At 35.3% G+C, this 27,900-nt stretch overlaps 3 protein-coding genes across 3 annotated transcripts; 1 reads left to right on the forward strand and 2 right to left on the reverse strand.

Moving 5' to 3' along the window:
* Positions 1-797: 797 nt before the first annotated feature.
* Positions 798-26,499, reverse strand: LOC128866092 (apolipoprotein D-like). The gene is made up of 6 exons (XM_054106591.1): positions 26,494-26,499; positions 1,897-1,914; positions 1,709-1,820; positions 1,509-1,639; positions 1,181-1,353; positions 798-1,111 (listed from the first exon to the last, which is right to left on the reverse strand). The coding sequence occupies exons 2-6, from the start codon at positions 1,902-1,904 to the stop codon at positions 978-980; spliced, it is 558 nt and encodes a 185-aa protein (XP_053962566.1). The 5' UTR covers positions 1,905-1,914; positions 26,494-26,499; the 3' UTR covers positions 798-977.
* Positions 8,829-10,367, forward strand: LOC128866094 (apolipoprotein D-like). The gene is made up of 5 exons (XM_054106593.1): positions 8,829-9,296; positions 9,368-9,479; positions 9,548-9,678; positions 9,796-9,968; positions 10,040-10,367. Exons 1-5 carry the CDS (start codon positions 9,289-9,291, stop codon positions 10,165-10,167), a joined length of 552 nt encoding a protein of 183 aa, XP_053962568.1. The 5' UTR covers positions 8,829-9,288; the 3' UTR covers positions 10,168-10,367.
* Positions 25,365-26,538, reverse strand: LOC128866093 (apolipoprotein D-like). The gene is made up of 5 exons (XM_054106592.1): positions 26,473-26,538; positions 26,278-26,389; positions 26,079-26,209; positions 25,779-25,951; positions 25,365-25,707 (listed from the first exon to the last, which is right to left on the reverse strand). Exons 1-5 carry the CDS (start codon positions 26,478-26,480, stop codon positions 25,580-25,582), a joined length of 552 nt encoding a protein of 183 aa, XP_053962567.1. The 5' UTR covers positions 26,481-26,538; the 3' UTR covers positions 25,365-25,579.
* Between the last annotated feature and the right edge of the window lie 1,362 nt (positions 26,539-27,900).

The raw sequence follows: 27,900 nt of genomic DNA on the forward strand, positions 1-27,900 counted from the left end.
GCAGTTGTAGTAAAAAGTAGTTTAATTTAGTGACGTTTACATTTGACCTCAAAGTCTAAATCAGGGGGTTTTATTTGTGTCCTTGGTCCCATTACGGGTGAGGCGATATGACAAAATTGATAATTTAGGCTATATTGTTGCTCTTTGTATGTTTATATGTACAATATATGTAATATATAAGTACGTGAATGGACACGTAATTTACTGCAATAGCTTATTTTGGAATATGCGACATCGACCTTACCCAACTCTCTAAATGAAGCTATTTGCAGTTAGACAAGCAGATACACCAAAAGCGAAAAGGATTGAAAATACACTAACACACATCTTAATTAAAAAAAAAGTTATTTATCAATATTAAAATTTCTGTATACACATTTTGGATTTCATGCTCACTCTTCTTACTGACCAATGATTAATGCTTTCATACAATATTCTTCTCGATCAGTCGATCAATTCCGATCGAATCGATGTGACGTCATTATAATAGACAATTTTTGTCGATTTCTTATAGAAATGGGGTGCGTGTGCTTCCACAAAATAATTTTTTAAATATTTTAATCTTTCGATAAGTATGTCCTATGATCAGTTAACATCACTTACACAATTACTGCACTCATAAAATAAGAATCTACAAAGGATTGAAAAGTTGGGTCATAAATTTCAAACATTTGCTCGATAACTAGAACGTCGAGGTGTTTTTATGAATCCTGAACAATAGCCTAGACTGTCAGGAGCTCAAAATAAAAAAAAACTGTCTTAAAAACATCCATTAAAAATGTGAAATTCATATTGAATATTTGGTTCAGAAGTGATTATTTATTTGATACTATATTTAATAAGAAGTTAGTTTCGCCAATTATAGATGTTAGGAATACATATTTTTTCTAGATTTTTGTTTAAACTATGTAGCCTATTCATTCAAAATTCCGTACCAATCCATTCAAATACAGTTTTTAAACATTTAGGAGCAATTATCAATCCCTGCAATTACTTTGATCCGTAATAGTCAATGGTGCGAGAGAAATTCCATTTGAACTCAAGAATTTTCCAGCATTCATAACAGCAGCAGCAGAGGGTCTCCGTGAGCGGGTTAGGATCCAAACATATGCTGTGGAAAGTCAGAAATACCATGTAATCGAATCTTAAAATACTGCATTTAATATTTATTCCTTCTTACTGTTATGTGTGTTGCCACTAGCGGGTTCGCAGGTGTAAATAATAGCGTAGTTCTCGTAATCGGTAGACAAAATCCAATAGCTGGTAGGAATTTTGGGATCTTTGTAAGTAACCATAAACTTACTATTCGAAATCTCCTTGCCCTCACCAACGATAATCTTACTTTTGCCGGTACTGTAGAGCAAAAAGGAAACACGGAAAGGAGAATGTGAAATGAATAAAGTGAAATTAACACCCGGAAGAGGACATATAAAACATGTAAAAGGTACAAACATGTAAAGGTACATATTATAGGCATGTACATTATACATTTCAGATTGATAACTTACGATGGATTAACCATTCTCTTCAGTATATATACTTCACTTAGATTTTCTGGCGAGAATACCACTGTCACACACTTAGAGTTACCCTCGAAACTAGCAGGATACTTGGCGTATTCATGCCAAGTGCCCGAATACTGTGTCGAAAATTGAAAAATATTAATATTCCATCTGATAAATGCGTGCAACCGTGTACTTCTACTTACAGACGAAAAGTTGAAATCACTCTGCACTGGCGGATTTGGGCAGGCACCACCGGAGTTGATTTGAGCATTGGCGAGCCCGAAGAGGGTCAAGGCGATGATTGAAAGAATTGTCCTATGTTGGCTCAAGTTAATAGTTTATATTTACATATTTGTTTTTTAAGTCTCCTTAAGGATTTTCTTTAACTTACTTTTGCATGCCGCCTACTTTTTTTAGTTTACTGCTTGAAAATAAATTTTTGCTTGTACTGACTACTCTTTTTATGCTCGTAGTAAGGAATTCATTGGAGTCTCGTAGTCACGACTACTCGTACAGTGTTCAGGCATAGGCGACCTGATTGGTTAAAATATGCATAATTTTATTTTAATTTTTTTAATTGTCGTTTGTTTGATTTATTCAAAAATGATATTAGACCCTTGTTAGATCCTTTCTTTCTTATTTTTATACATTTTGTTTAATACACATAATATGATCTTTTAATTTTACTTCTTATCGAATTTTTCATACAATTAATTTTTCTCAAGCGTTACTCTGTGAAATTTTACCTAATCTAGTCTACTATTCACGAGTACTCGAAGTCTTTTGTAACATCACGATTTATCGTGGTTTAATTTCGTTTCTAATTGTGGGATTTTTCGCACATCGTGTGTTGTAAAGAAAAAATAAAACAATCAGAAAAATATAATATATAACTCAGGAATTTGCAAAAGTTTGACAACATTGTAAATTACAGAAGTTCTTTATTATTCGCGTCAACTCAGCGCGAGTTGGGTTGACTAAAGATAAGGCTAACCAAGCCGCAGTTTTCGAATTTTGTGGGTATCCTTACCGGACATTGTCCGTTAGGTATCCATGCGGTGAGGATTGGGATTGCTTCAAGTCCTTTCTGTAGTAGAAATTTGACTTTTACTTTTGTGCTACACTTACGAATATAGCAAGTATAGATAGCACACACCGCATACTCTTCTAATCCACGGTCGCCTCTTCCTTTCCGGCTCTATGCTGTTCCACTCTCTTTATTTTCTTCTATATGGTATCACAATGGCCGAATTTCATTCCTTCTCTAAGTTGGCCCTTATATGGGCATATAAAAATCATACCAAGCTATGTATTGTGCGTTTTTAACCTGAAGAGATATTTTTATTTACCGAACAGTTGTCTGCTGTATATATCGAATTCGTGCTTATCCTGCTTTAATGGATGAAATGTGGAAAGTGTTGTAAGAACCATTATTACGTTTACTTCTGGAAGCATCTTTCCCCGTTGTTTTAAGAGCGGAGTATACAAATGTTGCTGCTTCGTAAAAGTTTCTGCGTGAATTCGTGTTGGTTTTACAGGATTACCGAAATATCTGCTTTCATTTTCCTATAAAATGCTGAAAGCTAGACTACTCCGTGAGACACAGGTTACGGGCTTCTCTAGGACGGCAGATACAGGAACAGACTGCTCTGAAACCCTGGTGTAAAAGAATAGGCAACAACATTTCAAAAGTATCATTACGACTCTGAATGGTCATTATTCACATTCAATAGGTTTTTTTTTTTTTTTGTTTGTTTATATAAATAGTACATAGTAAGACTAAGGTCTTTTAATAGTACTTCAACAATATTATAAACAACTGGAATGTTTTTAACATACAAGTTTCTTAATCTAAATTTTACACCAGTTCATTTACGAATTAATTCAATATATTTAACTTAACTATAATAATAAGAAGAAAAGAAGCAATAGGAAAAGAAAAGAAGGATTTAGAGAAGAAAGAACAAAAGTAGTAATTAGAGAATGTAGAGAGAAATTTAATGCCCTAATTTAATGCAATCAAACACTTTTAAAGTAATTATAGACTTGTGCCCTGAAGTTAAATCTGTTAAGTCCAGCCTTCACAGTGTCGGGTAATGAGTTCCACACTTTAATAGCGTTAATGAAAAATAATCTAGATGATGGTAGGTAATTAAATTTTGGAACGATGAATTTGTTGGGTCTGCGAGACCTTACTGGTATCACCTTCTCTGTCAGATAGGGCGGAGACTTGAATAATGTAAGTTTGCATAAAAATATGCAATTTCTAGCAGACAAATAACTATTAAGGCAACATCTCAGTAACCGTGATCGCCATGCAGATATATGCTCATATCTGCCAATCCCATATACATACCGCGTGGCGTTATTAAATGCCACATTAAGTTTATGGCAAGATGTGGAGTCGAGTTTGCTGTATACCACCTCAGAGTACGTAATGAGAGGCATAATTAGCTGGAGAACTAATTTGCGCCTCGTTTTCTCTGGCGTGAATGTTGCAGAGACTCTCAGCTTACGCAATGTCGCATAAATGTTCCCCACAACCCTATTTATATGGTCAGCCCTGTGCTTTTTGTGTTGAGAATAAACTCCAAATTTTTTACCTTATCCTTAAAGGTAAGGGAACTTGTACCTATCCACAATTTAGGGATATTGTCAACATGCACAACACTATTACATACATAGTAAGACATATGACTTTGACGCGTTCAGACAAAGAGAGTTTTCATTAGCCCATACAGAAATAGCAGACAAATCACTGTTTATTTTGAAACATAAATCTTCAACAAGACCAATACGACTGGACAAGTACAATTGTATATCATCAGCATACGCATGGACATTCACATACTGACAAACGTTAAAAACATCATTGACAAAAATACTGATTTTTAATGACTGATTTGTTAATGGTGGACGAATTTCTGTTCGCTCCCTTTTTTACAGCAGAATACTCGAATATAAAATTTTAATCGAATAATCTTATATTTTGAAAAGCACTCATTGGCACTCACCAGGACTGATATTCTGGTATTCAAAATACATTCATGAGATGTGCCATACCTCACAACCGGCTCCTAGTGCTGAGGCTCGAGTCAAATTAAAAAATAATTAAATGGTGCATATGCACATACATACAACATGAGTATTAAGAAGGAGTGATAGTATGTGTAATTTTTTATACTTTGTTTGTAAGCATGTGACACTTACGTTCAAAACAAATTGTGTAATCCTTTTCCAAGAAGCCAATGGTGTAAATCTTGGTATGCATTTAGACAGATCCTTAACTTTAAAAGGCGCATCACTACCAAAAGCGGACAAATAAATTTGAAAACTGAAAATTTACATCAACTTGAAGCAAAGTGAATCACTCGACGAAATATTTCATTCTACCCATTTATAAAGCAATTGTCGTGTATACTGCTAGAACAAAACTGCAGCTAGTACAGCTGAAATTATGTTTTAAAAAATAGAGCGGTTCAGTTCATGGTTTTATATTAAACGTAATATATTTTCAAGCCATGCTTGGAAGTTTTCTCGCCTTCATTTATTTACTCATTTATCGAGAACATCGAGGTGCTCGTTGAAAAGTCATATCATCTGTCTACTCGAAATCATTTTTGAAATTGTTTTGGTATGCCAGCATGCATGTGTATGACAAGTTAACGGCATATAAATTTCAAACATGTCCTCGAAAAGTAGACTGTTGAGGTATTTTTATATATTCGGAATATTGGCAAATGAACTCGACTGCTAGCAGTTCAAAATAAAAAAAAAACTGTCATACAAATCATCCATTAAAAATGCGAATTTCATTTCGAATATTTAGATTACCAAGAGCTTATTTATTTGATACTATATTTAATAAGAAGTTAGTTTCACCAATTCCCGATGTTAAGAATACATATGTTTTTAGCTTTTTGTTGAAACTTATTCATAATTCCAAGCCAGTTCATTCAATTGGAGTTTTTCAGCGTTTAGGAGGAATTATCAGAAGCTGCTGCTTAGGAATTGCTTTGATCCGTAACTGTCAATGGTACCAGAGAAATTCCATTTGAACTCAAAACATTTCTAGTTTTCGCAATGGTATCATCAGAAGGACTTCGTTCGCGAGTAAAGATCCAGGAAATCTTACAGTACGGCATTCAACTTTTATTCCTACTTACTGTTATGTGACTTGCCATCAGCAGGTTCGCAGGTGTAAGTAACAGCATAGTGAGCGCAATCCGTAGAAACAACCCACTAGATGCGAGGAAGGGTAGTAGCAGTTTCGTAGGTAGCCTGAAACTTACCATTCGAAATCAGCTTCGTACCAGTAACAGAGGTGTTTTTGTTGGTACTTTAGAGCAAAGCAAAAAAAAAAAAATAGAGGAAGGATGATGTCAAAAGTGAAGGTAACACCTGGAGGGGGAACTACTTCCGTTGGATCAACAATTGTACTCAGCTCACGCATTTTAGTTTCACTTATTTGCGTGTGTGATACGCTAACGCACTTGTCGTTACCCTCGAAAGCCACAGGATACTTGGCATATTCGTAAAAGGTGCCCATATACTGTATCGCAAATCGAAAATATTAATTTCATATTTGATTCACTTTTACTTACTGCAGATAGGACGAAATTACTCTGCGCTGGCACATTTGGACAGGCACCACCAGATTTGACTTGTGCGAGACCGAAGAGGGCCAAGGCGATGACTGAAAGAATTGTCCTGTATATGTATATGCTGTTATATAGTTTAAATTCATAGATTTAGTTTTCACATTTCTTTAGGGAAATTCTACTACTTACTTTTGCAATCTGTTTACTTTGTGCAGTTTATTGTTTGAAACTAATGTTTTGCCTGCGCTGACTACTCGTTTTATACTCGTAGTAAGGAATTCATTTGAGTCTCGTAGCCACGGCTACTCGTACAGTGTTCAGTCATAGGCGATGCGATTGGTCAAAATGTGCATTGCGTTGTTTATAAATGTATTTAAATTGAGAATTGAAATAGTACTGATAATAATAATTGAAAAATAGATATAACAATAATAATTAAATAGGAATTAGTAATGCTAGTTTTTTACATACCATATATTTATTTAATTTATTAACCTCTTATTTCATACTCAACTTTTTTATATATAACACTGTGCGACAGTGATAATATACTTTTATGGAGACCTAGTACAACTTGTAGGTATAGTAAAACTAAGAAAATCGGTATAGGAGAAATTTCCAATACACCGCCAAAATTTCATTTTATGGCCATAAAACCGTTTCCATCCGCTTTCGAATTTGTGTTTTTAGTTCGAAAGAACAAAAACAAGCCTTTTTGACAGTGTGTTGACAATTTTTCTGAAATGACAACTGACGAGACTGTAGACGGAAATATTTGGAATTTTTTTATTTTTCTCTATTTTTTCAACTTTGACATAATTTTTACGATATTATCCGTTATTGAGGATTTTTTTAGTACACTACTGTCATAGAAAATTTAATTTTGCGTCGAATGAGCTACATTTGACTGTAATTGAATTGAACTGAAGAGTTATTTCCTGATGCATCTGTGAATATGAGTTCAAACGATTTGTGGCGTAGTTGTTGTTTATATTTCAGAAAGAGATTTTGGTGTATAGTGATGCAAGTATGTTGTTTACAGTAGCTTTGAAAGCACTAGACAAATTCCAATACGGAAAGAAGCCATGGCAGGAATTCGGCATAAACTTTCCGAGTAGGCTTAACTGGGAGATTCATTTTGCTGGCCAGGAAATGCACATGGTGTTACTCTGGAAGTCTTTTTGGGAGGTGTTTTCTATTGATAGAATTGAAAACTTAAGTATATGAGTTGTTGTTATTGCAGCATAAAGTTTAATGTAGAGCCCAGCGGTCATGTAGCTTCTACATTCAGTTATGCTTGGAAGTTTGTAGGTTCAGCTAAAATTTTACGGATTGGAGTGTGGTGAATGCACGTAAATCTTTCCACATTGCAGCGTGATATGAAGTAAAAAGAAGATTCGGGTTGCTTTTGGCTCAAGCTCCTTAGAATGGGTGTGCGTAATAAATTAGAGTGTAGGGTTAGATTTTAGAAAGGTTTTTTTGATGGTAGTTAATTGGTTTATTTCTTATGTAATTGCAATAAATTTTAAAACAAATTTTTTTGTCAATTAAAACAATATTTTTAATTCGTCACGATATTAATAGATGTTATTATTGTACCTGAATTCCACGTTGGAACAGCAGCACTTCCGCCGAACATGCAAGATGCTGCATTATTCATATGAATGAATCGTTGCTGATTCAAGCAACCATACGAAAATATCGTCCAGAATTTTAGTAACAAAAATTGTAACTCAATAGATTATTAAGCTTAGTAAATATAAAAAATCATCGGCGCAAATAATTGGTTTTTTTTTATTATTACTTATTTACAATTTTGCTAATTTCATCAAACGCGATAATAAATAAAGCCACAAATTCTTCTGTTCTCTTCTTTCTTTCCATCAGCAAATAGATTATTATTTACAATAAGGTGACGTATAGTAGAATTACTATAGAACCCCGATAATTAATTTTATTGTTCCATATTTCTTTACGAGTGAATAATGGGTTTATTAAGCTCTGAACTTTTATAAAACTTTCCTTTTTCGCTTTCTGACATAAAATTAAATTTTGATATGAGCTGCTTTATACTCCTTGAAGTTTTGGTACGACCAAAAACGCGTGTGTAAATGTATTCCACGTGGAGAAATGTATCGGAGATTTATTATTTCAGAAAGTTCAATCTAGGGAACAAACTACTTCATCAGTGGCTATGCCCGCCATGCATTTACATCCCCTCAAACGATAAGTAATTGTGCCAGTGAAATTGATTTGAAATGGCGCAGATCGATGTTCAAGTTTATTTGGAAATCAATTATTTAATGGTTAACACCGTTTTTAATAAGCACATTGGTCGCGTGTTTGTTAATCTAAACTACATAAGGAGAGGAAGGGCTATGATTCCAAAAATGTGTTTCTTGTGCTACAAGTTCAGGCTTATGTTTCGAAATTAACGAAAGAAGCTCGACGTAGTTATTAAAACAGTTGTTCACATTCCATTGCAAAAATGTTAACATAATAAATTACAATATATAAATTGTATTAAGAGAAAGTTAAGTAATCGACATTTATTGCGAGCATCATTTGTCAGAAGAGTTTGATAATTTTGACATTTGAGTTTAAGAGAGAACCCGTTCAAAGTCGGAGGCGGAGAAAAAGTGGTACCATTGAAACTGTGATCAGTGATTGTATTGGTATTTCTTATAGCGTTGCTTAAATTGTTGTATTCTGTAGGGGGTAATAGTAGGTGCCTTCGGTTCGGCAATTCTGCTTGCTGTGCTCACTTGACGAAAATTTGCAAGTGAAAACAACAATAAAGTTATTGAGCAATATTCGTCGTTAGCGAGTCTGCTTATACCGCATTAAACTCTCTATTTTCATAAAACAAATGTACTTTTTGGTAGCTCTTTTCCAGCGCTACCAATATGTGTTTATTTATACCAGTTGCTTCATCTATTCGCCACTTGCTAAGGCTTGGCGAAACGAGGAAGCCTTACATCTTCGGGCTTTTGACGTTCTTCTCTTTCTTTAACAACCATCTAAGCACATCGTAGCTTAGTCGAAGCTGAATTTACCATAATAAATCAGCTATAGAAACGTGGCTACCAAACACAAGCAATTCCGTTACTAAGAGTATAAAAAGAGTTACCAGTGCAGGCAAAACATTAGTTTTAAACAGGAAACTACACAAAGTAGACAGCATGCAAAAGTAAGTAATAGACCATCCTTAAGGAGAACCCAAATCTAAAAAATTTAAACTATTAATTTGAACCAATAAAGGACAATTCTTTCAATCATCGCCTTGACCCTGTTTGGTCTCGCCAATGCACAAATCAACTCAAGTGGGGCGTGCCCAAGTCCGGCAGCGCAGAGTAACTTCAACTTATATGCAGTAAGTAAAAGTGAACAGTTGCGTACATTTGTCAAATACTAAATAAATGTTTTCTGTTTGTGATACAGTATATGGGCACCTTTTACGAATATGCCAAGTATCCTTCTGCTTTGGAGGGTAACTCCAAGTGCGTGAAAGCAGTACACACGCAACCAAGTGAAAATGTGATGTACACGGTGGATACATTGGTTGATCCAACGTAAGTAATTCAATTGAAATCTATACCTACATATACCTTTTTCATAAAACATGTTCTCTTTCGGATATTAGTTCAGCTTTTGATATTATCTTTTCCATTTTTTTTTGTGCTCTGCAGTACCGGCAAAAGCAGCGATTATGGCGCTAATGCCACGCAAATTTCGAGTGGTAAATTCATGATTTACTACCCTGGTGAAGTAACTCCCACCAGTTTTTCGGTTTTGTTCACCGATTACATTAGCTACGCTGTTGTTTACACCTGCGAACCCGCTAGTGGCAACACACATAACAGTGAGTAGAATTGAAAATTAAATTCCAAGAATTGATTAAATTCGGTGTTTTATGTTTCTGATTTTCCTTAGCGTGGATTTGGATCTTTACCCGCGAACGAGTACCATCTGCTGCCACTGTGGCGAAGGCTAAAAATGTTGTGAGCTCAAGTGGATTTGATCTCTCGCCATTGACTGTTACGGATCAAAGCAATTGCTAAGCAGCAGCTTCTGATAATTTTTCTTGAATGCAGAAAAATTCTAATTGAGTGGACTGGCTTGGAATTATGAATAAGTAGGCTGCTCAGTCAAACAAAAAGCTAAATAAATATGAATTCTTAACATCTGGAATTAGTAAAAAGAACTTTTTGTTAAATATAGTATCAAATAAATAAGCTCTTGGAAGCAAAATATTCGATATGACTTTCGCATTTATAATGTATATTTTTTATGACAGCTTTTTATTATGTAATATTGAATTAAAAAAAAAACTCCAATTGTATGGAAATTTATAGGGACAATTTCAAAGTTAAGAGTGTATTTCTGTCATGAAAAAGGTTCCCACAAAAAATATCTGTCGTTCGGAGTCGGCTTAAAATTTTAGGCCTCTCCTTTTGTGCAACAACATCAAAGCGCACACGATAAATATGAGGAGGAGGTCGGCTAAACACCGGAAAAGGGTGGAAGTGCCAATCACATGCAAATAAGTACATACAAACAATAGTCAATTCCGCTAACTGTTGAGTTATAGAGATTGAGATTCTACGTTAATAATTTATTATCTACTATTGACTTGGACCCGTTGTTTTCGGGTTCAGATGACTCAAGTTGATTTGGTCTATTTGAATCAGAAGTTGCTAGCATTGCTCGTGCTAATATTCCTCTCAATATAAGGAATCAATGTCAAATGGCTTGACATCTTAAACATTTAAAGAAATTAAAGAATCCAATCATAAAATTCTTTCATTAATTCTAAAGACAACCCAGAAATCTATTAATTTTTTTTAGTTGAATTTTCAACAACAATTTTCTAGTTCAGTTTTTACATAATAACTACATTTTGAGTTATGAAGCTAATATAAAAACCAATGCAAAAGCTATTTAAAATTTCATAAAATCTAAAAAAGTACTCTCTAGCACTCCATCTGCCTTACTTTTCAATGATAAAGGTGTGAATTCTGGTAATGATATTTCTTTTTTAAATAAATTTTATTCCTCCGTCTGCTAGGGATTTTGAGTTTGAGTTCACGAAGAAATAACTGCTCACAAACAATTGTCGATGGCTTTCGGCGGTTCTGCTTAAAAATTTCGTTTCGCCAGTTGATCTATAACAGGTCATAATCGATAGGTAATTTTCTTGATGAGTGGAAATTGTCTTTTATTACATGAATCGTTAAAACGGAAAAAAGAAATATATGAGTAATGACAGCTCTATTTCACCCCTGGAACGACCGACCATTTCAGACCAGGCTGTTTTCTCAGAAAATTGCGTAACAACTCTTCAGAAAAGGTTTTCTGGTCGATGTTGTACATATATACTTCTCACAGAGTTTTGCATTCAGTCCTTGTTAAGAAATTAGCGTGTCTTAGCTTCCATTCCCCAACCCTCCATTGGCCGGAGACCTATCTCTTTAATCGTAGATGTGTGATTGTTGTTGACAATCATCAGCCATATTATTTTATCGCGCCATCTGGAGTCCCAAATTAGATTTTTGAATCCTTTGCCATTTGTCCTGTTCATCAAAAAACTGAGTTTTGTATGCCAAGTTTTTACTTTTTTGCTGACGCCATTGAAGTTATATTGTGAGAAACTCAAACACGGTTGGAAAGTTTACATAACGGCTGTTTACATCACGATATCTTATCTCTGGGTATCCTAAACATTAAATTATCTGGTTGATAATTGGAACCTAAAAAAAATATGTTAACTGACGAAGGCCGATCAAGTTCGGCAGAGCACAGCTGATTGATTGTTGATTTTAGTATAAAGATATCCTAAATGGGAGTTTCTCTGGTCTGAGAAAAGAGGAAAATCCGACAAACTAAATATTATTCCTAAAAAATAGCATTTGAAGAAAGTATAATAGAAGTACTGAGCTCAATTGAAAGCTTCCAGATTTGAGATCTATAAAATTGTTAACCAAGTAAACTTACCAAAGGCGACCGCTATTAGAAAAATAACAGAAACCTTCTTTTGCTACTATTGCGAAGGCTAGAATTTTTTTGAGTTCAAACGGATATGATCTCGAGCCATTGACTATTACGGATCAAAACAATTGCTAATCAGCAATTTGTATTCTCCACAACTGGAATTGGTAAAAATAACTTTTTTATTAAGTATAAAATGAATAATCTCTTGTGAACTAAAATATTAGATGTGTTTTACGACAGTTCTTTTTATTTTGAGCTCGCGGCAGTTGACGCAATTTTGCAATATTCCGAATTTATAAAAACAATTCGACTGAAAAATACTTCCCTCTATCAACACTCCATCTTCAATACTCCGTCGCGGACTCTTTCGCATCGCCAAATAATATAAGTATTTATCTCAATGGATTTTCTAAAGCCTTTCCTCAAAATTGCCATGAGAGGTAAGAGTGAGCTACTGAAAAGGGGGTCTATGATATTCTCATAGATTTGGATAATGCCTTCAAGTCATAACTTCTAACTGAAATTTTTGGTTCACAATTGAGTCAATGCAGTCAGTGGATAAGATTTTATAAACGGATTCACTCCATATTAGTGATCTACTACATTTCAGAAGCTGTTTACACAAATATATCAACGCACTTTTGATAATTCAGCATTGAAAGCTATTTGATAAAGGAGATTTTATATACTTTTATACGGTGTGCTGCAGTCCTCGTGGCTAAATTGGTTTAGTATCACTGCTGATACTTGTGTTTGAACGGGTAGTGCTTCAAAGCTGTACATCATATGCCCGAATTGGTTTTATGAAGGAATTTTATAGTAATACTTTACTTCTATTTAATTAACAAATATAAATTTGTAGTTTTGATATTTATTTGTACCTGTTAAGTCAAAATGCAACAAAACTTTGAATAAAACAAGAAGGAAATAATGGCAGATGTAAAAAAATTGTACTTAATCTTAACATTAGATAATATTACCTTGACCTCGCTGAACTTGAATAAATAATAAAACAATAATTGGTACGTTCACTTCTGTTAGGTGTTTGGTCGAGCTCCTTCTCTTATTTGTGGCGTACATCTTGATGTCGCTTTACTTATCTTTCGCTATTTACTTTCGTTCGTTGACTGTTATTACTATTAACCCACTATTTACGTAACTATACTAACTCCAACTATCCACTTACTATTTCGTGTATCCTAGCAATATCAAAAAATAAAGAAAAACACTTGAACACACAAATTTCTTAAATAGTTCCGCCACAAAATAGTGTCGAATTTTCAGTACGTTTTTGGTAGGAATTGGTGCTTTCTAGGTATATCGAGGTACACCATATTGCCTTCTTGGAGAATGGTTACATTACTTGTTTTGAGCATAAGTGTCACGTATTTACACTTGTGCTCATTCACTTTAACTCGTCAGTTCCACAGCCACTCCTCTACAAGTTTTAAGTGATTTTTTAAGACTTTTGATATCTCTGTTGGGCATTTGTTTCGCCACCTAATTGCGGAATCATGTGCACTTGCGGAAAACTTGGCGTTTTGCCCTAGGAATAAGGGTACAAACATATTAGATCGTACCAACAAAAAAAGCTCATCGCACAACCCTGAGTTTGAAGTGTCTGGTATTTTTTTAGCTGCATGGGAACTATCTACAGATATATCTATAACTATAGTTTGACAGCAAAGAATGGTAAATTGTGTTGACATTTCTCTTCCGTAAAATTTGGCAATCGTTTAACGGCACAACAATGCTTCCAAATTGTGCCTAAATATCGATTCATTGTCGTTCTGAAATTATCTTTCAGATTATGATAAAAAAATTTATTTCAACAATATTTTTGTGCTTTGACAGAAGAGTGCCCCGAAAGATCTATGCTCCGCTTAGACTGACAGATGGCACTTATCGCATTAGGCACAATGCCGAACTGGAAGACATAGTTAAGAAAGAAATTATAAGAAGATTTATTAAGTCTCAACGAGTTAGATGGCTGGTACACGTGGCTATAATGCCGATGGAGCGATCAACGAGAAAGGCACTAGATTTTTGCCCAATTGGAGAAAGAAAAAGGGGACGCCCGAGGAAAAGGTGGTTAGAAGATGTGGAAGCTGATCTTAGGAAAATGCGCGTGCAATGTTCGAGGGAAGTGGCTGTGCATCGAGATCGATGGCAAGAAGCTATGAAGGAAGCAATTGTGCACCAAGGACTGTGGCGCTAAGCAGAAGAAAAATATTTTTGTTTACAACCATTTTCGGCCGCCGTAGCCGAAGGGATTAGTGCGTGACTACCATTCGGAATTCAGAGAGAACGTTGGTTCGAATTTCGGTGAAAGAGCAAAATGATAATAGCGGTCACTCCTCGGCAGGCAATGGCAAACCTCCGAGTGTATTTCTGCTATGAAAAAGCTCCTCATAAAAATATCTGCCGTTCGGAGTGGGCTTGAAACTGTAGGTCCCTTCATTTGTAGAACAACATCAAGACGCACACCACAAATAGGAGGAGGAGCTCGGCCAAACACCCAAAAAAGCGTGCACGCGCCAATTATGTATATATATATATATATTACCATTTTAAGTTCTCCAGTTTTTATAACAACACCCTTTATTTTGGTGTATTTAAAAGGTACTTTCGACATTAATTTTTATATCCTCGGAATTTACTGCCTGCCAGCCTACGGCCGGGGCCCAGCCGAATATCGAAACAAATGAAAATATTGTACTCGCAGCTATAATTGTGCACCATAATGTGCGCCCATCCGTGCGCAAGAGAGCGGCTACCTTGCGACTTCATAGTTTTTGCATGAAATATTGAGGAAGGATCTTAGACTTCATCCCTTCGAAATTCAAATGATGCAATCGTATAATCTAACGAGTACAATTTTGCGTAAAAATTTCTTCGCGAGTTATTTCGTGCGGTAAAGACTACTATCTGCGATGAATCCCATTTTTATTTAAATGCTAGTGTAAATAACCAAAGGACCGAACCCACTCCTAAAACATGAACAGCCATTTCACAACCTCAAAGGTTTGGCGTGCACTGTCAGGCAGTGGAATAATTGGACCATATTTTTTTGAAAATCTTCGAGGACAAGCAATTTCTGTGAACGATGCCTTTTATCTTAAAGAAAGTATCGTTCACGAGATTAAAGACAAACTCCTCCAGCTAGTGGCATGGAGTGAGGAGGCCAGATTCCAAGAGGGTACTATAATACACTAAACTCAAACCGCCTGCCAGTGGTGTTATCCTCTTGTGCTCTGACACCTACAAATTACTTAATAAAATATATATCTTCTGACTTTCTGTTAAAGTGAGGGAATATATACTCAATCCCATCCGATGATTGTGCCAACTACTTGGCCATACCTCAAATGGTATAGAAATCAAGCAATTTTTGTTATGTTCTCTTTACCCACACATCAACCAGATGAATGCATTCGCATTATGAATGCCAATATGCCATTCAGTGAGAACAAACATTTTAAATTAGGGAAGGATATCTTAGCCATTAAAACAAGAATCAAGAGCTTCATGATGGAAACTAGAAACATACACCGCACGCTAATTACATTGACCCCAGTTAATACCTCAACACTACACAAACTACAAGTACTACACAAAGTACTTTTACTCCGAAAACAATAACAAACGAAAACAACAATAGCATTTATTTATTGAATGACAAACCAGGTAATACTCCAAGTAGAGCTCTTTCTTTAACAGACTCTTTACGTTCCACCCTTACAAAAATATACCTTTATTTGAATAACAGGAATCACCAAAACAACAACAACATGAAAACGCTAAACAAAATAATTCTCCAGTTCACTGAGTCTGAACGACCAAAATTATCTTTTTCTCGGAAATTGAACAAGCTGAACCAATAAACAATATAAACAATAAAAATAAGCAACTTATAACAACAAAATTAAACAATAATATTTGTTAGCAATATGAACAAAGAGAATAGTTCTGTTGAATATTGATTCAGAAGCATAAACGACACACTGGGCTTTTCCGTTTTGCCAAGCGTTAGCAAGTGCTGAATAGATGAAGCAACTGGTATAAATAAACACATCTTGGTAGCGCTGGAAAAGAGCTGACAAAAATTACATTTGTTTGTGAAAATAGAGAGTTATACCAGTTTAATGAGTTATACCAGTATTCGTTAGCGGCGAATCAAACTCGAAAACTTTATTGTCGCTTTCACGTGTAAATTTTTCATCAAGTGAGTAGAGCCCAGAGATAGTGAGTAGATAAGTAGCGGATGGAAGCGCATTCAAGGTTAAGAACTGTTATATTTACAATTCATCAGCGGTGATGCTTAATGTTAAGACGCCATATGCACTCCGGAGTTTACTGTATAATAATTGAAAAATATACAAAATTAAAAAAAAAAACTTTTACATTTTATCGAATTTAGCAAATAATTTCCTAAAAAATATTCAAAGTATCAGCAGGGTATCTCTCATTTTAAAGTAAATCAACTTCAATATAATTCATTTTCTTCAAGTGTTACACTGCGCAATTCTACCAATATATTTTACTCTTTATGAGTACTCGCAATCACTTGTGACATCTCGACTTATCGTGGTTTAAAAATTCAGAAAAACTTGTAATTCAGGATTGTGCAAAAGATTATCTGCATTGTAAATTAAAAAAGTTCTTTACTTGGTGAATAATTATATAAATCATAAACCTGAAGGTTTCCTAATCGGGCTTAATGTTGTGCTTTTGTTATACTTTCCGCGCTGTTATTTTTCAGGAATAATTTGTAGTTTCTCGGAGCATGTATATTCGCATTTTCTCAAACCGGAGAAACTCCCATTTGGGTTGGTGGATATCTTTATAATAAAATCAAAATTCAATCAGCTGTGCTCTGCCGAAGTCGATCGACCTTCCTTTGTTAACAGATTTTTTTAAGTCCGACTATTAACCAGATAATTAGATATTAAAACATCCATGAGGCAGGACATTGTGTACTATATAATGTCTAGTATACGCCATAATACAACATCTACCATTACATTCGTCTGCCAGTATATGTACCCGGGCCTCTCGGCCATATAATTTTGCCATCAAAAAGACAACGTCAATTTCATGACCTAAAGTCCTAAGAACTTACTTTAGTCGGCCGAAGGTTAAAGGGAAGTATACATTGTTATACTTGTATAGAGCAGTAAAAATATGTATGAGAAAGGAAATTGTTAAATATTTGAGCTAAGTGACATTTTGACATGACATGAATGGGCGGAACTCAAATTGTTTTGCGTATAGATAAGTCTAGTATGGATTTTAAGGTGGAGCGATAGTATTATGTGGACACTTTTCTATATTTTTTGTAAATACTGGACCATAAATTTATATAAATGTTCTTTGTAAAATACTTCTGAAATGTAGTCGATTACTAATATTGAGTAATTTCGATAAAATCTTATCCACTGCTAAAATATGCGTCATCGCCGAATTGTAGAATCTGACTAACAGCATTGACTCAATTGTTCAACGAGAATATCATAGATCTGATCTGTAGTCCACTTCTATCTGTCATTACCAATTTTGAGAAGAGACTATAAACAATTCATCGAGGTAAGTCCTTATATTATTTGCCGATGCTGCAGAGTCCTGACCGTGACGGAGTATTGAAGATGGGGGGAAGTATTTTTCTAGAAACATCTCTTAGTTGAACAAAGTGTCACCAGGAGCCTACTGGTGATACCACAGAGACATGTATAAAAAAAGTTAAAAGCTCAATCGCACTTTATACATTGCACTACATGAGTGACGGAATCGTCAATATTGTGCTCAAAGTAGACTCTATGTATCAAGGCCTTTCTGTCTCTACCTCGTACATCGAACTGCCCGTCAAAAAGTTATATTACATAGATCTCAAGAGAGTCACTTTTGAAAATATTTTGGTATATCAGAATTTTTGTATATCAGTAAATATGATAAGTTAGTGGCATTTGCCCGTTACACTCATAAAATAAGAAGATGCAATGTTGTTATTGGCTAAAGAATAAAAATTCACCCTATAAATTTCCACACAGTCGAGGTGTTTTTATAAATTCGGAATATTGCAAAATTGCGTCAACTGCCGCGCGCTCAAAATAAAGAAAACTGCCGTAAAAACTTGAACATTTTGGTTCAGAAGAGATTATTTATTTGATCCTATATTTAACAAGAAGTTATATTTACCAATTCCAGTTGCTCATAATGTCATGCTCATGTGTCGAAAATTGAAAATATTAATTTCCAATTAGATATACATTCCAGCAAAAACAATTTAGACATACATATGTATGTGTAACGCGCGCTTTTTAAACGAACAATTCCCGATCTTTTTTTTGGCAGAATGCAACAGTGCATTTTTACTTACTTTAGTTATTTGGAAATTACTCTGAACTGGCGGATTTGGGCAGGCACCATTAAATTTCATTTCTGCGTTGGCTATACCAAACAGAGCCAAAGGCAAGAATTGTCATATATTGGTGCAAGTTAATAGTTTAAATGTATAGATTAGCATTTTAGGTTTTCCTTAAGGATTTTCTATTACTTACTTTTGCATGTTCTCTCTAGTTGAAACTAATGTTTTGCTTGCAGTGCTTACTATTTTTTTAATCGTGGTAAGGAATTTATTTGAGTTTCGTACTCATGGCTACTCGTACAGTGGTCAGTCAAGGCGATCTGATAAGACAAAATATACATACATTAGTTTCATTGAGAATTGAAAAAAATTAATTTTAATAAAAATTTAATATTAATACTTCTTTGCATACACATGTATTTATTCAATTTGTTAATCTTATGTATTACGGGGATTTCCTTCTATTTTTTAATTTTGTCTGTTTCACATAATGTAGTCTATTATTTCTACCTTTTGTGGAATTTATTAAATAATTTTCTAAAAAATATTTAAAATATTAGCAGGATGTCTATAATTTTAATACAAACTTTAATATACATAATTAATTTTCCTCAAGTGTTACACTGTGCAATTCTATCTTATCTTATTTTACTGCTTGAAAATACTCGAAACCATTTGTAACATCACGATTTGTTGTAGTTTAGTTTCGTTCGCCTAATTGTGCGAGTTTTTGAACATCGTTTGTTATAAAGGAATAAAATTCTGGAAAATATATAACTTAGGATTTTACAAAAGTTTATCAACAATGTAAATTAAAGAAGTCCTTTATTAGGTGACCTATTTTATAAATCTCAAATCGGGATGCTTTCCAATTGGTTTTAGTACTTCTATTATCCTTTCCTCGCTGTTAATTTTTTATATCTTTTTTCTATTGATTTATTTATTTAAGTCTATGAATTACAATCATTACAGGCTACTGATATATTATATATATTTAAAAAATAACATAAAATTCAAGAGATTAAAAACAAAATAACTTTTGAAAGCGAGAAATAGGGAACAACATCATTATTAATGGAATTTATGTCACATAAAACACGAGTAATGGGAGTATTACTGGCAAAATTAGTTTTAAAGTTTTCCCAATAAAAAGAGTAGGGGTAAAGGTAAATCGAATCCTTTCTAACAAGTTGGGACAATCAATGATTCTGTAATAATATTATGAGTCAAGGCCAGACACAGTGTAGACCTATGAATTTCTAAGGACTTGAGACTTATAAGCATCAGACGAACAGAATATGAAGACATGGGATCAATAAAATTCAGAGACCGAAGGGCATATTTGGGAAAGATTTTTTTTGCACACGCTCGATTCTACTAATAGCTTGCTGACTACATGGTATCGAAATAAAAACAGCATGTTCTAAATGGGGCCTAATAAATGATGTATAGAAAAACTTGATGGTATAGGTTTCAGACAACTTCCATTTGGCATTCCATCTGACAAAACCCAACATGGAGAAATGTTTTGAAGTGATATAATTTATACGGTTATTAAAGGAAAATTTGTTATCAAAGTCAACGACAAGGCCTTAAACGCACTAACAGACTGCAGGACACAAGTCGAGATACTGCGGTTAGTATACACAATGTTAGACGTTCTCGAGTAAGACACTTGAAAGCACTTGGACAAGTTCAGCGAAGACGATGGCACCACAAGTAAAGCCTATCCATATCGGATTGAACAGTAAAAGTACGTTCACATATACATTAATTACCAATAAATCCTCAAAATTAATCAACCCGTTCACATATGGCAGATTACCTGCAAAGTTGACAATCAGCTGTCAATACTGTTGTGAAAGGTTTTTCTTCATAGAAATTATTTTGGTGGAATAGTTTGGTGTTTTTAATTTTTTAATTATTATTAACGTTATGAAGAAAAGACAAGGAGAAGCAATAGCTAATTTAATTGCACAATTGGCTGCTAATAATAAACTGTTGGAGGAAATCCGTAAACGGCGTTTACTGCGATTTCAAAAAATTATGGCAGCAATACGCATTCGATATTCGATACTAAATTTTATAATAAGTAATAAGAGGACACACGCATTTATTCTGTTATATGAATGCATAGTTAATAATACCTAACAAACATTTTATTAGAATTATGTCTACAAACCTGTTTTCTTTACCGGCATCCATTTTATTTAGTTTTTACTTTAACGTTTTTCTTTACCCGCGTAAAAATAATGATCTATTGCACAGAAAACACAGAGTTGTATGTCAAAACGTATGGTTATTATCTAGGATTATTTTATAATCTCAGATTTCGGGAGAGAAATTTTGTATGGGAAATCACGCTTTTTAATTGCGGATTGGGAGTTAAGCACGAAAAAGTAGGTCATCTACTTATATGTGAACGTATTATAATGACATCCTCTGGAGCCTTGATCGCTGAGGAGATCTTAAGGTCATCAGCATAAAGAAGACATTTAGCAAATGAGAAACAATTTTTGATATCATTAATGAAAAACACAAATAAGAGCGGTCTCAAGATACTTCCTGACGGAACACCAGAGATGGCAGCAAAGGGAGTAAATGTGTTTAACACAAGTAAGAGTTTATCCATCGCAGAAAAGCAGAATAACAAGCTAATTTTTTAACAAAAATTCTATAAGAAACTTTGTCAAATGATTTCGAAAAATCAGTGTTATTTATTTATTCGACCAGGAAACGAGCCGAGAAAGAATCAATGCAGTACTCTCTAAAAACAGCCATGTTAGATACTGCAGATCTGCTGGCCAAAAGCCCATGCTGATTTGTACAAATTAAAGATTTAACGGCAAAACTGAGTTTTGCATTGACATCCTTCTTCTTCTTAATTGGCGCGATAACCGCTTACGCGATTGTGGCTGAGTTTAACAAAGCGCGCCAGTCGTTTCTTTCTCGTGCTAACCGGCACCAGTTGGACACACCAAGTGAAACCAAGTCCTTCTCCACTTGATATTTCCAACGTAGAGGAGGCCTTCCTCTTCCTTTTCCTCTACTACCACCAGCTGGTACCGCATCGAATACTTTCAGAGCCGGAGCGTTTGTATCCATTTGACGAACGTTTGTATCCACATGACCCAGCCAATGTAGCCGCTAGATCTTTATTCGCTGCGCTATGTCTTTGTGGTCGTAAAGCTCATACAGCTCATCGTTCCATCGCCTGCGATATTCGCCGTTGCCAACGTGCAAAGGTCCAAAAATCTTACGCAGAATCTTTCTCTCAAACACTCCAAGCGTCGCTTCATCGGATGTTGTCATCGTCCACGCTTCTGCGCCATACGTTAGGACGGGTATGACGAGAGCCTGGTAGAGCGTTAGTTTTGTTCGCTGAGAGAGGACTTTAGTACTCAATTGCCTCCTTAGTCCAAAGTAGCCCTTGAGAGGAAGATTTGAGTTTAAATAAGTCATTACTAATATTCTCAGGGGGCGGCCGCCGTAGCCGAATGGGTTGGTGCGTGATTACCATTCGGAATTCACCGAGAGGTCGTTAGTTCGAATCTCGGTGAAGGCAAAATTAATAAAAACATTTTTCTAATAGCGGTCGCCCCTCGGCAGGCAATGGCAAACCTCCGAGTGTATTTCTGCCATGAAAAAGCTCCTCATAAAAATATCTGCCGTTCGGAGTCGGCTTGAAACTGTAGGTCCCTCCATTTGTGGAACAACATCAAGACGCACACCACAAATAGGAGGAGGAGCTCGGCCAAACACCTAACAGAAGTGTACGCGCCAATTATTTATTTTATTTTTAATATTCTCAGGGAAAAAACAAAAAGCTCCAAAGTTTAAGGCATAATCTATGTCAGAAGAGAAGTAGCGCGAAAGAATAAGTTCTTCATCAACTAAATTATTAATTACTGTCAACTGTCATTTAAGCGGATGCCTGTCTCCACTCATGAATGGTGACTCTCTGTTAGACCAGATCTGTGTCTGTATAAGTTGTTCCACTTCCACAAGTTGTACAAGGCGTCGGTTGACAACATAGTACATCTAGTTTGAAATACTTTAAATGACAATCATTTATGTGTCTTAGCTGATCCAACATGCCTCTAACTAGTATCTCTAACTCTACTCTCACAACAAATAATTTTTCTGAAAATGCCGAATTTTATTTAATAGATTATGTTCTTGGTTGGTTGGTTGGTTGGTTTAAGGGTGACCCCGCATCGGAGTGCCACATAGGTCACAAGTTGGGTCCGTTGTGTTGCCCTAGAGCTCATTATTTTAAATGATTTCCCCACCTAACCGAGATTTTTATTGTAGATCTTTGTCAAAGATATTAATTCGTTTCGAGAATTTGATGAGAGATTCGATTCTCAGGTCCGAGAGTACTGAAAGATTGTCAATTGTTGGAGAGCCTAGAAGAGCGAGTCGACTTCTGGCTAGACCGGGACAACTGCACAGCAAATGTCTGCGCGATACTTCTTCATCTTCGTCCTCGCAGTATCTGCACAGGTCGTTTTGAGGAACCCCGAGCCGACGTGCGTGAGTGCCCAAAAGGCAGTGGCCGGTGATAAGAGATATTATATGCCTTAGTTCGTGTTTCGAAAGACTTATAAGGGTTTTTGTCTGTTTCAGATTGTAGGATGGCCAGATTTGTCTGGTCGTAACGCAAATAGTTTCCACTCGCCACCTCCGATCAGCAATGCTGTGAAATTCTCGATCAATGAGCAATTTACATGTTGAGAGCGGAATGTGGATTGTGGGTAAGTTACTAACATTTGATTGCGCAGCTCCAGCTCTTGCGAGCTCATCAGCTTTGCAGTTACCTTCGAATCCACTGTGACCCGGTATCCAGATAACTTGGACAGAATTCTGAACACTTATCTCGTTAAGAGATAAGAGAAAGGATCGAACCACATCTGAGTGGGTATAAGAGGAGCTAAGTGCTCGAACGGCCGCTTGACTGTCGGTGAAAAAGCGGATATCCTCTAGTGATATTCTATTTTCTAAGAGAGTTTTCGCAGCATACCAGATAGCGCATACTTCCGCTTGGAATACGCTACAGTAGTCGGGTAATCTAAATGATAGATTGATGTGAGGAGAATTGGAAAAGATTCCAAATCCCACTTTGCCGTCTTGTTTTGAACCATCTGTATATATAATCAGTGGGCCATCGATTTCGGTTAGATTTGTCTTCCATTCTTCCCTAGTTGGGAGTGAACAGGAGAATAGCAAGGGTGGTGATGGAAGACTTACATGATAGTCTACGTCGGAAGAGATAACAGTGTTCCTGTGCAGTATGGCAGAACGGCCAAGATACTTTTTCCATTTTGATATGGCATTCATGCGTGTCGCTGCTTTCACTGCAATCGCCTTGCCAGCCAGATCGATAGGGAACAAGTGAAGCAACGTATTTAGAGCCTTAGTAGGTGTTGTACTTAAGCATCCTGTTATCAGGAGGCAGGCTGTTCTTTGAACTCGATCAATTGTGGCTACTCTACACCGTTTTTCGAGTGCTGTCCACCATACAACCACACCGTAGAAGAGTATCGGTTTGATGATCGAGGTATATATCCAATAAATGATCCGAGGTGAATAACCCCAGGTTTTGCTTATAGCTTTCTTACAAGTATAAAGAGCTATGAAAGCTTTTTTACATCTGTTTTCGATGTTCAATTTCCAACTCAACTTCCTATCTAGAATAACTCCTAGATATTTAGCTGAATCAGATAGGAGTAATGATTCCCCTTTTAAGGTTATTGTTTGCAGTGGAGGAGATTGTTGTTTCCTATTGAAGAGAACAAGATCTGTCTTTGCTGGATTCGCTTTTAGTCCGCATTCGGTGCACCATTTTGACAGAATATTGATTGAGCGTTGCATGAGCTCAGTGAGGGTATTCAGGTGTTTGCCTGACACGCAGAGAGCAATATCATCTGCATAGGCTACAACCTTGCAGCCTGCTTTTTCGAGATTTCGAAGCAAACTGTTTACAGCGAGATTCCAGAGAAGGGGTGAAAGTACTCCGCCTTGAGGAGTGCCTTTGACGGCGTACATTCTCATGCGGTTTAACCCAAGCTCTGAAGTGATTATTCTATTTTGGAGCATTTGTTCGATCATCGATTATGTTCTTAGTCTGAATTTATTTCAAATTAACAATTTTGTTAATTCTCTGAATAGAATTATGGGCCCTATATTTGTAAGTGATAACTTAAGCTAAGATATCAATGAATGTTTGAATCACATAAACCCTAAAGATATGCATCATTTACTCTTAGTTGTCAAACTCGATTTCTACTGTTTTGCTACTTTGTTTTGCTGTTCCTTCGGATGCCAGGTTATCGCTTAATTATCCATTATGCAATTTTGCCAACTCCAGTTTTTATTGTTATTCTGCTTGGATAACATTCCACTTAGAAAGAAAAAGAATTACATTATAATTTACCTTGGTATCCTAAGGATTTTAAAAGGCTTAAATATCTTAAAAATAAGTTTAAATATACTAAAAATCATTTGTATTTCGTTAAAGGATTTCAACTATTAACATAAATGTGTCTATGATACTTAAATTAATAACATGGAGTTGAACATTAAAGCAAATCCTAAAACCTTCTGGAAATACATAAAATCTAGAAAGAGTATTGCCAGTGTTTCCACCGCCATCTTTTTAGATAGTAGTCAAGGGCGAAGCTGAAGTGAAGCGGTAAATTTATTTGCTGAGTTTTTTGAATCTAATTTTTTTGATGAAGAACTTGTTCTTCCGTGCGACTTTTCTTCTGACATAGATTACGTCTTGAGCTTTGGAGCTCTTTGTCTTTCTACTAAGGGTATTAGTAGTGTTTTATTTAAACTGAACAGGCTTATTTCCAGAAAAATTAAGGCGCGATTATCATAAAAAACATCCATTATATATGCGAAATTCATATGGAACATTTTAATTTTCAAGAATTTATTTATTTGATACTACATATATTTAGTAAGAAGTTATTTTTATCAATTCCAGTTGTTAAGAATTCATATTTATTTAGCTTTTTGCTTAACTGAATAGCCAGCTTATTCATAATTCCAAGCCAGTCCATTCAATTGGGGTTTTCCAGCATTTGGGAGAAATCATCAGAAGCTGCTGCTTAGCATTTGCTTTGATCCGTAACAGTCAATAGCGAGGGATCAAATCCACTTGAGCTCACAACATTTTTAGCCTTCGCCACAGTGGCAGCAGATGGTACTCGTTGGCGGGTAAGGATCCAAATCCACGCTAAGGAAAATCAGAAATATAAAACACTGAATTTAATCAATTCTTGGAATTTAATTTTCCATTCTACTTACTTTTATGTGTGTTGCCACTAGCGGGTTCGCAGGTGTAAACAACAGCGTAGCTAATGTAATCGGTGAACAAAACCCAAAAGTTGTTGGGAGTTACTTGACCAGAGTAGTGAATTGTGAACTTACCATTTGAAATTTGCGTGGCAGTAGCGACATAATCGCTGCTTTTGCCGGTACTGCAGAGCACAAAAAAAATGGAAAAGATAATATCAAAAGCTGAACTAATATCCCAAAGAGGACATGTTTTATGAAAAAGGTGCATATACGGTATATGCAGGTATATATTTCAATTGAATTACTTACGTTGGATCAACCAATGTATCCACCTTGTGCATCACATTTTTACTTTTTTGGGTGTGTACTGTTCTCACACACTTGGAGTTACCCTCCAAAGCAGAAGGATACTTGGCATATTCGTAAAAGGTGCCCATATACTGTATCGCAAACAGAAAACATTAATTTAGTATTTGACAAATGTACGCAACTGTTCACTTTTACTTACTGCATATAAGTTGAAGTAACTCTGTACTGCCGGACTTGGGCAGGCACCTTTAGATCGGATTTGTGCATTGGCAAGACCGAACAGGGCCAAGGCGATGATTGGAAGGATTGTCCTATATTGGTGCAAGTTACAAGCATTAGTTTAAATTTATAGATTGGTTTCTTGGGTTTCCCTTAAGGATTTTCTATTACTTACTTTTGCATGCCGTATACTTCGTGTAGTTTACTGGTTAAACTAATGTTTTGCTTGCACTGGTTGCACTTTTTATACCCTTAGTAACGAATTTATTCGAGTTTTGTGGCCACCGCTACTCGTACAGTGTTCAGTTATAGACGGTCTGGTAGGTCAAAATATGCATTATTTTAATTCAGAAGTGAAATGGTATTGAATAATTGTTGAAAAAATAGATGAAATTAAAACAAGAACTGGAATGAAAAAGTAATAACAATAAAAATGTTGAATACTAATTCTGTACATACCCATTAGGGTGTCCCAGGCTACAAGGGGGAATTTTTTTTTTCGGAATTTCAATACGCATACCCTTTATTTTTTCCATTTGACTCTAAAAACTTAAATATAAAATATTATTGAGATCGGATGTCATTAACCCGTGCCGACTTGATGTCAAACTTTAAGTTTAAAAGTTAGTATGAAAGCTATAGGCTCACAATAGAGAAAAGTTTAATTGAATTTTTAGATAAATTAAATAAATAAAAATAAATAAAATATTTCGTATTTATTTTCTTTTTATTATAAAAGGGACATCAATCATCAAATTTTCTTTTCAAAGTTTGCTTTTTACAGACGGGATACCTGTCTGTGTTCTTGTACGGAACGTAATAAAAATTGTTTTTGCTCCTCTTGAACAGTGATCAAACCATGGAAGTCTTGCATTAAGGGGTTATATACCTTGTGGTCCGGTGAAATTAGCGAAAGTTGGGTTTTTTTTAAAGATATGTAGCAATAATTTTATTGTATAAACGTTTTTATTATTGGATATTACAATGTTTAAAGAAAAAAAAAGGCTTTGTTTGTGTAAAAATATTTAAAAATGGCGGAGTTATGGCGTTTTCCCCCAAGACCCTTTTTTTGGAAGAGGCTTGCGGTGGACGCGATTCAAGTCCACCAAGTCAACTGAAATCAAAAAATCGAAAAGATTTCATTAGTATAGGGTTATATCTTCTTAGTGAACGATCAATATATTAAATATTTTGATTTTTGTGAAAATAGGAACATGTTTTTAAAAAACTCCACTTCTACAGTCCTAAAATTGGCATTAAAAAATTCATATCTGCAAAATAAAAATTTATACATAAAAAGTTGATCGTTCACTAAGAGGCGACATCAATTACGAACAATTTAAAAAAAAAATTATAAAAATCGGTTGAATACTTTTTTTGCAATCGCGTCCACCGCAAAAGCATTTTTGGAAAAACACGTTTTTGAGATAATCGCGTTTAAAGTTTCAAGCGCCGCATGAGGCCGTACGCTCAGGACGTGACGACGCACAATTTAAAACGCTGTAACTTTCGATCTATTGCTCAGATCTCTATGAAATTTTTGGAAAATGTTCTCAAGGGATTGTACTTTACGATAAAGAAATAAAATTTATTTTGATTTTTT

This window comes from Anastrepha ludens, chromosome 6, assembly GCF_028408465.1.
Source record: "Anastrepha ludens isolate Willacy chromosome 6, idAnaLude1.1, whole genome shotgun sequence".
Lineage (NCBI taxonomy): Eukaryota > Metazoa > Arthropoda > Insecta > Diptera > Tephritidae > Anastrepha > Anastrepha ludens.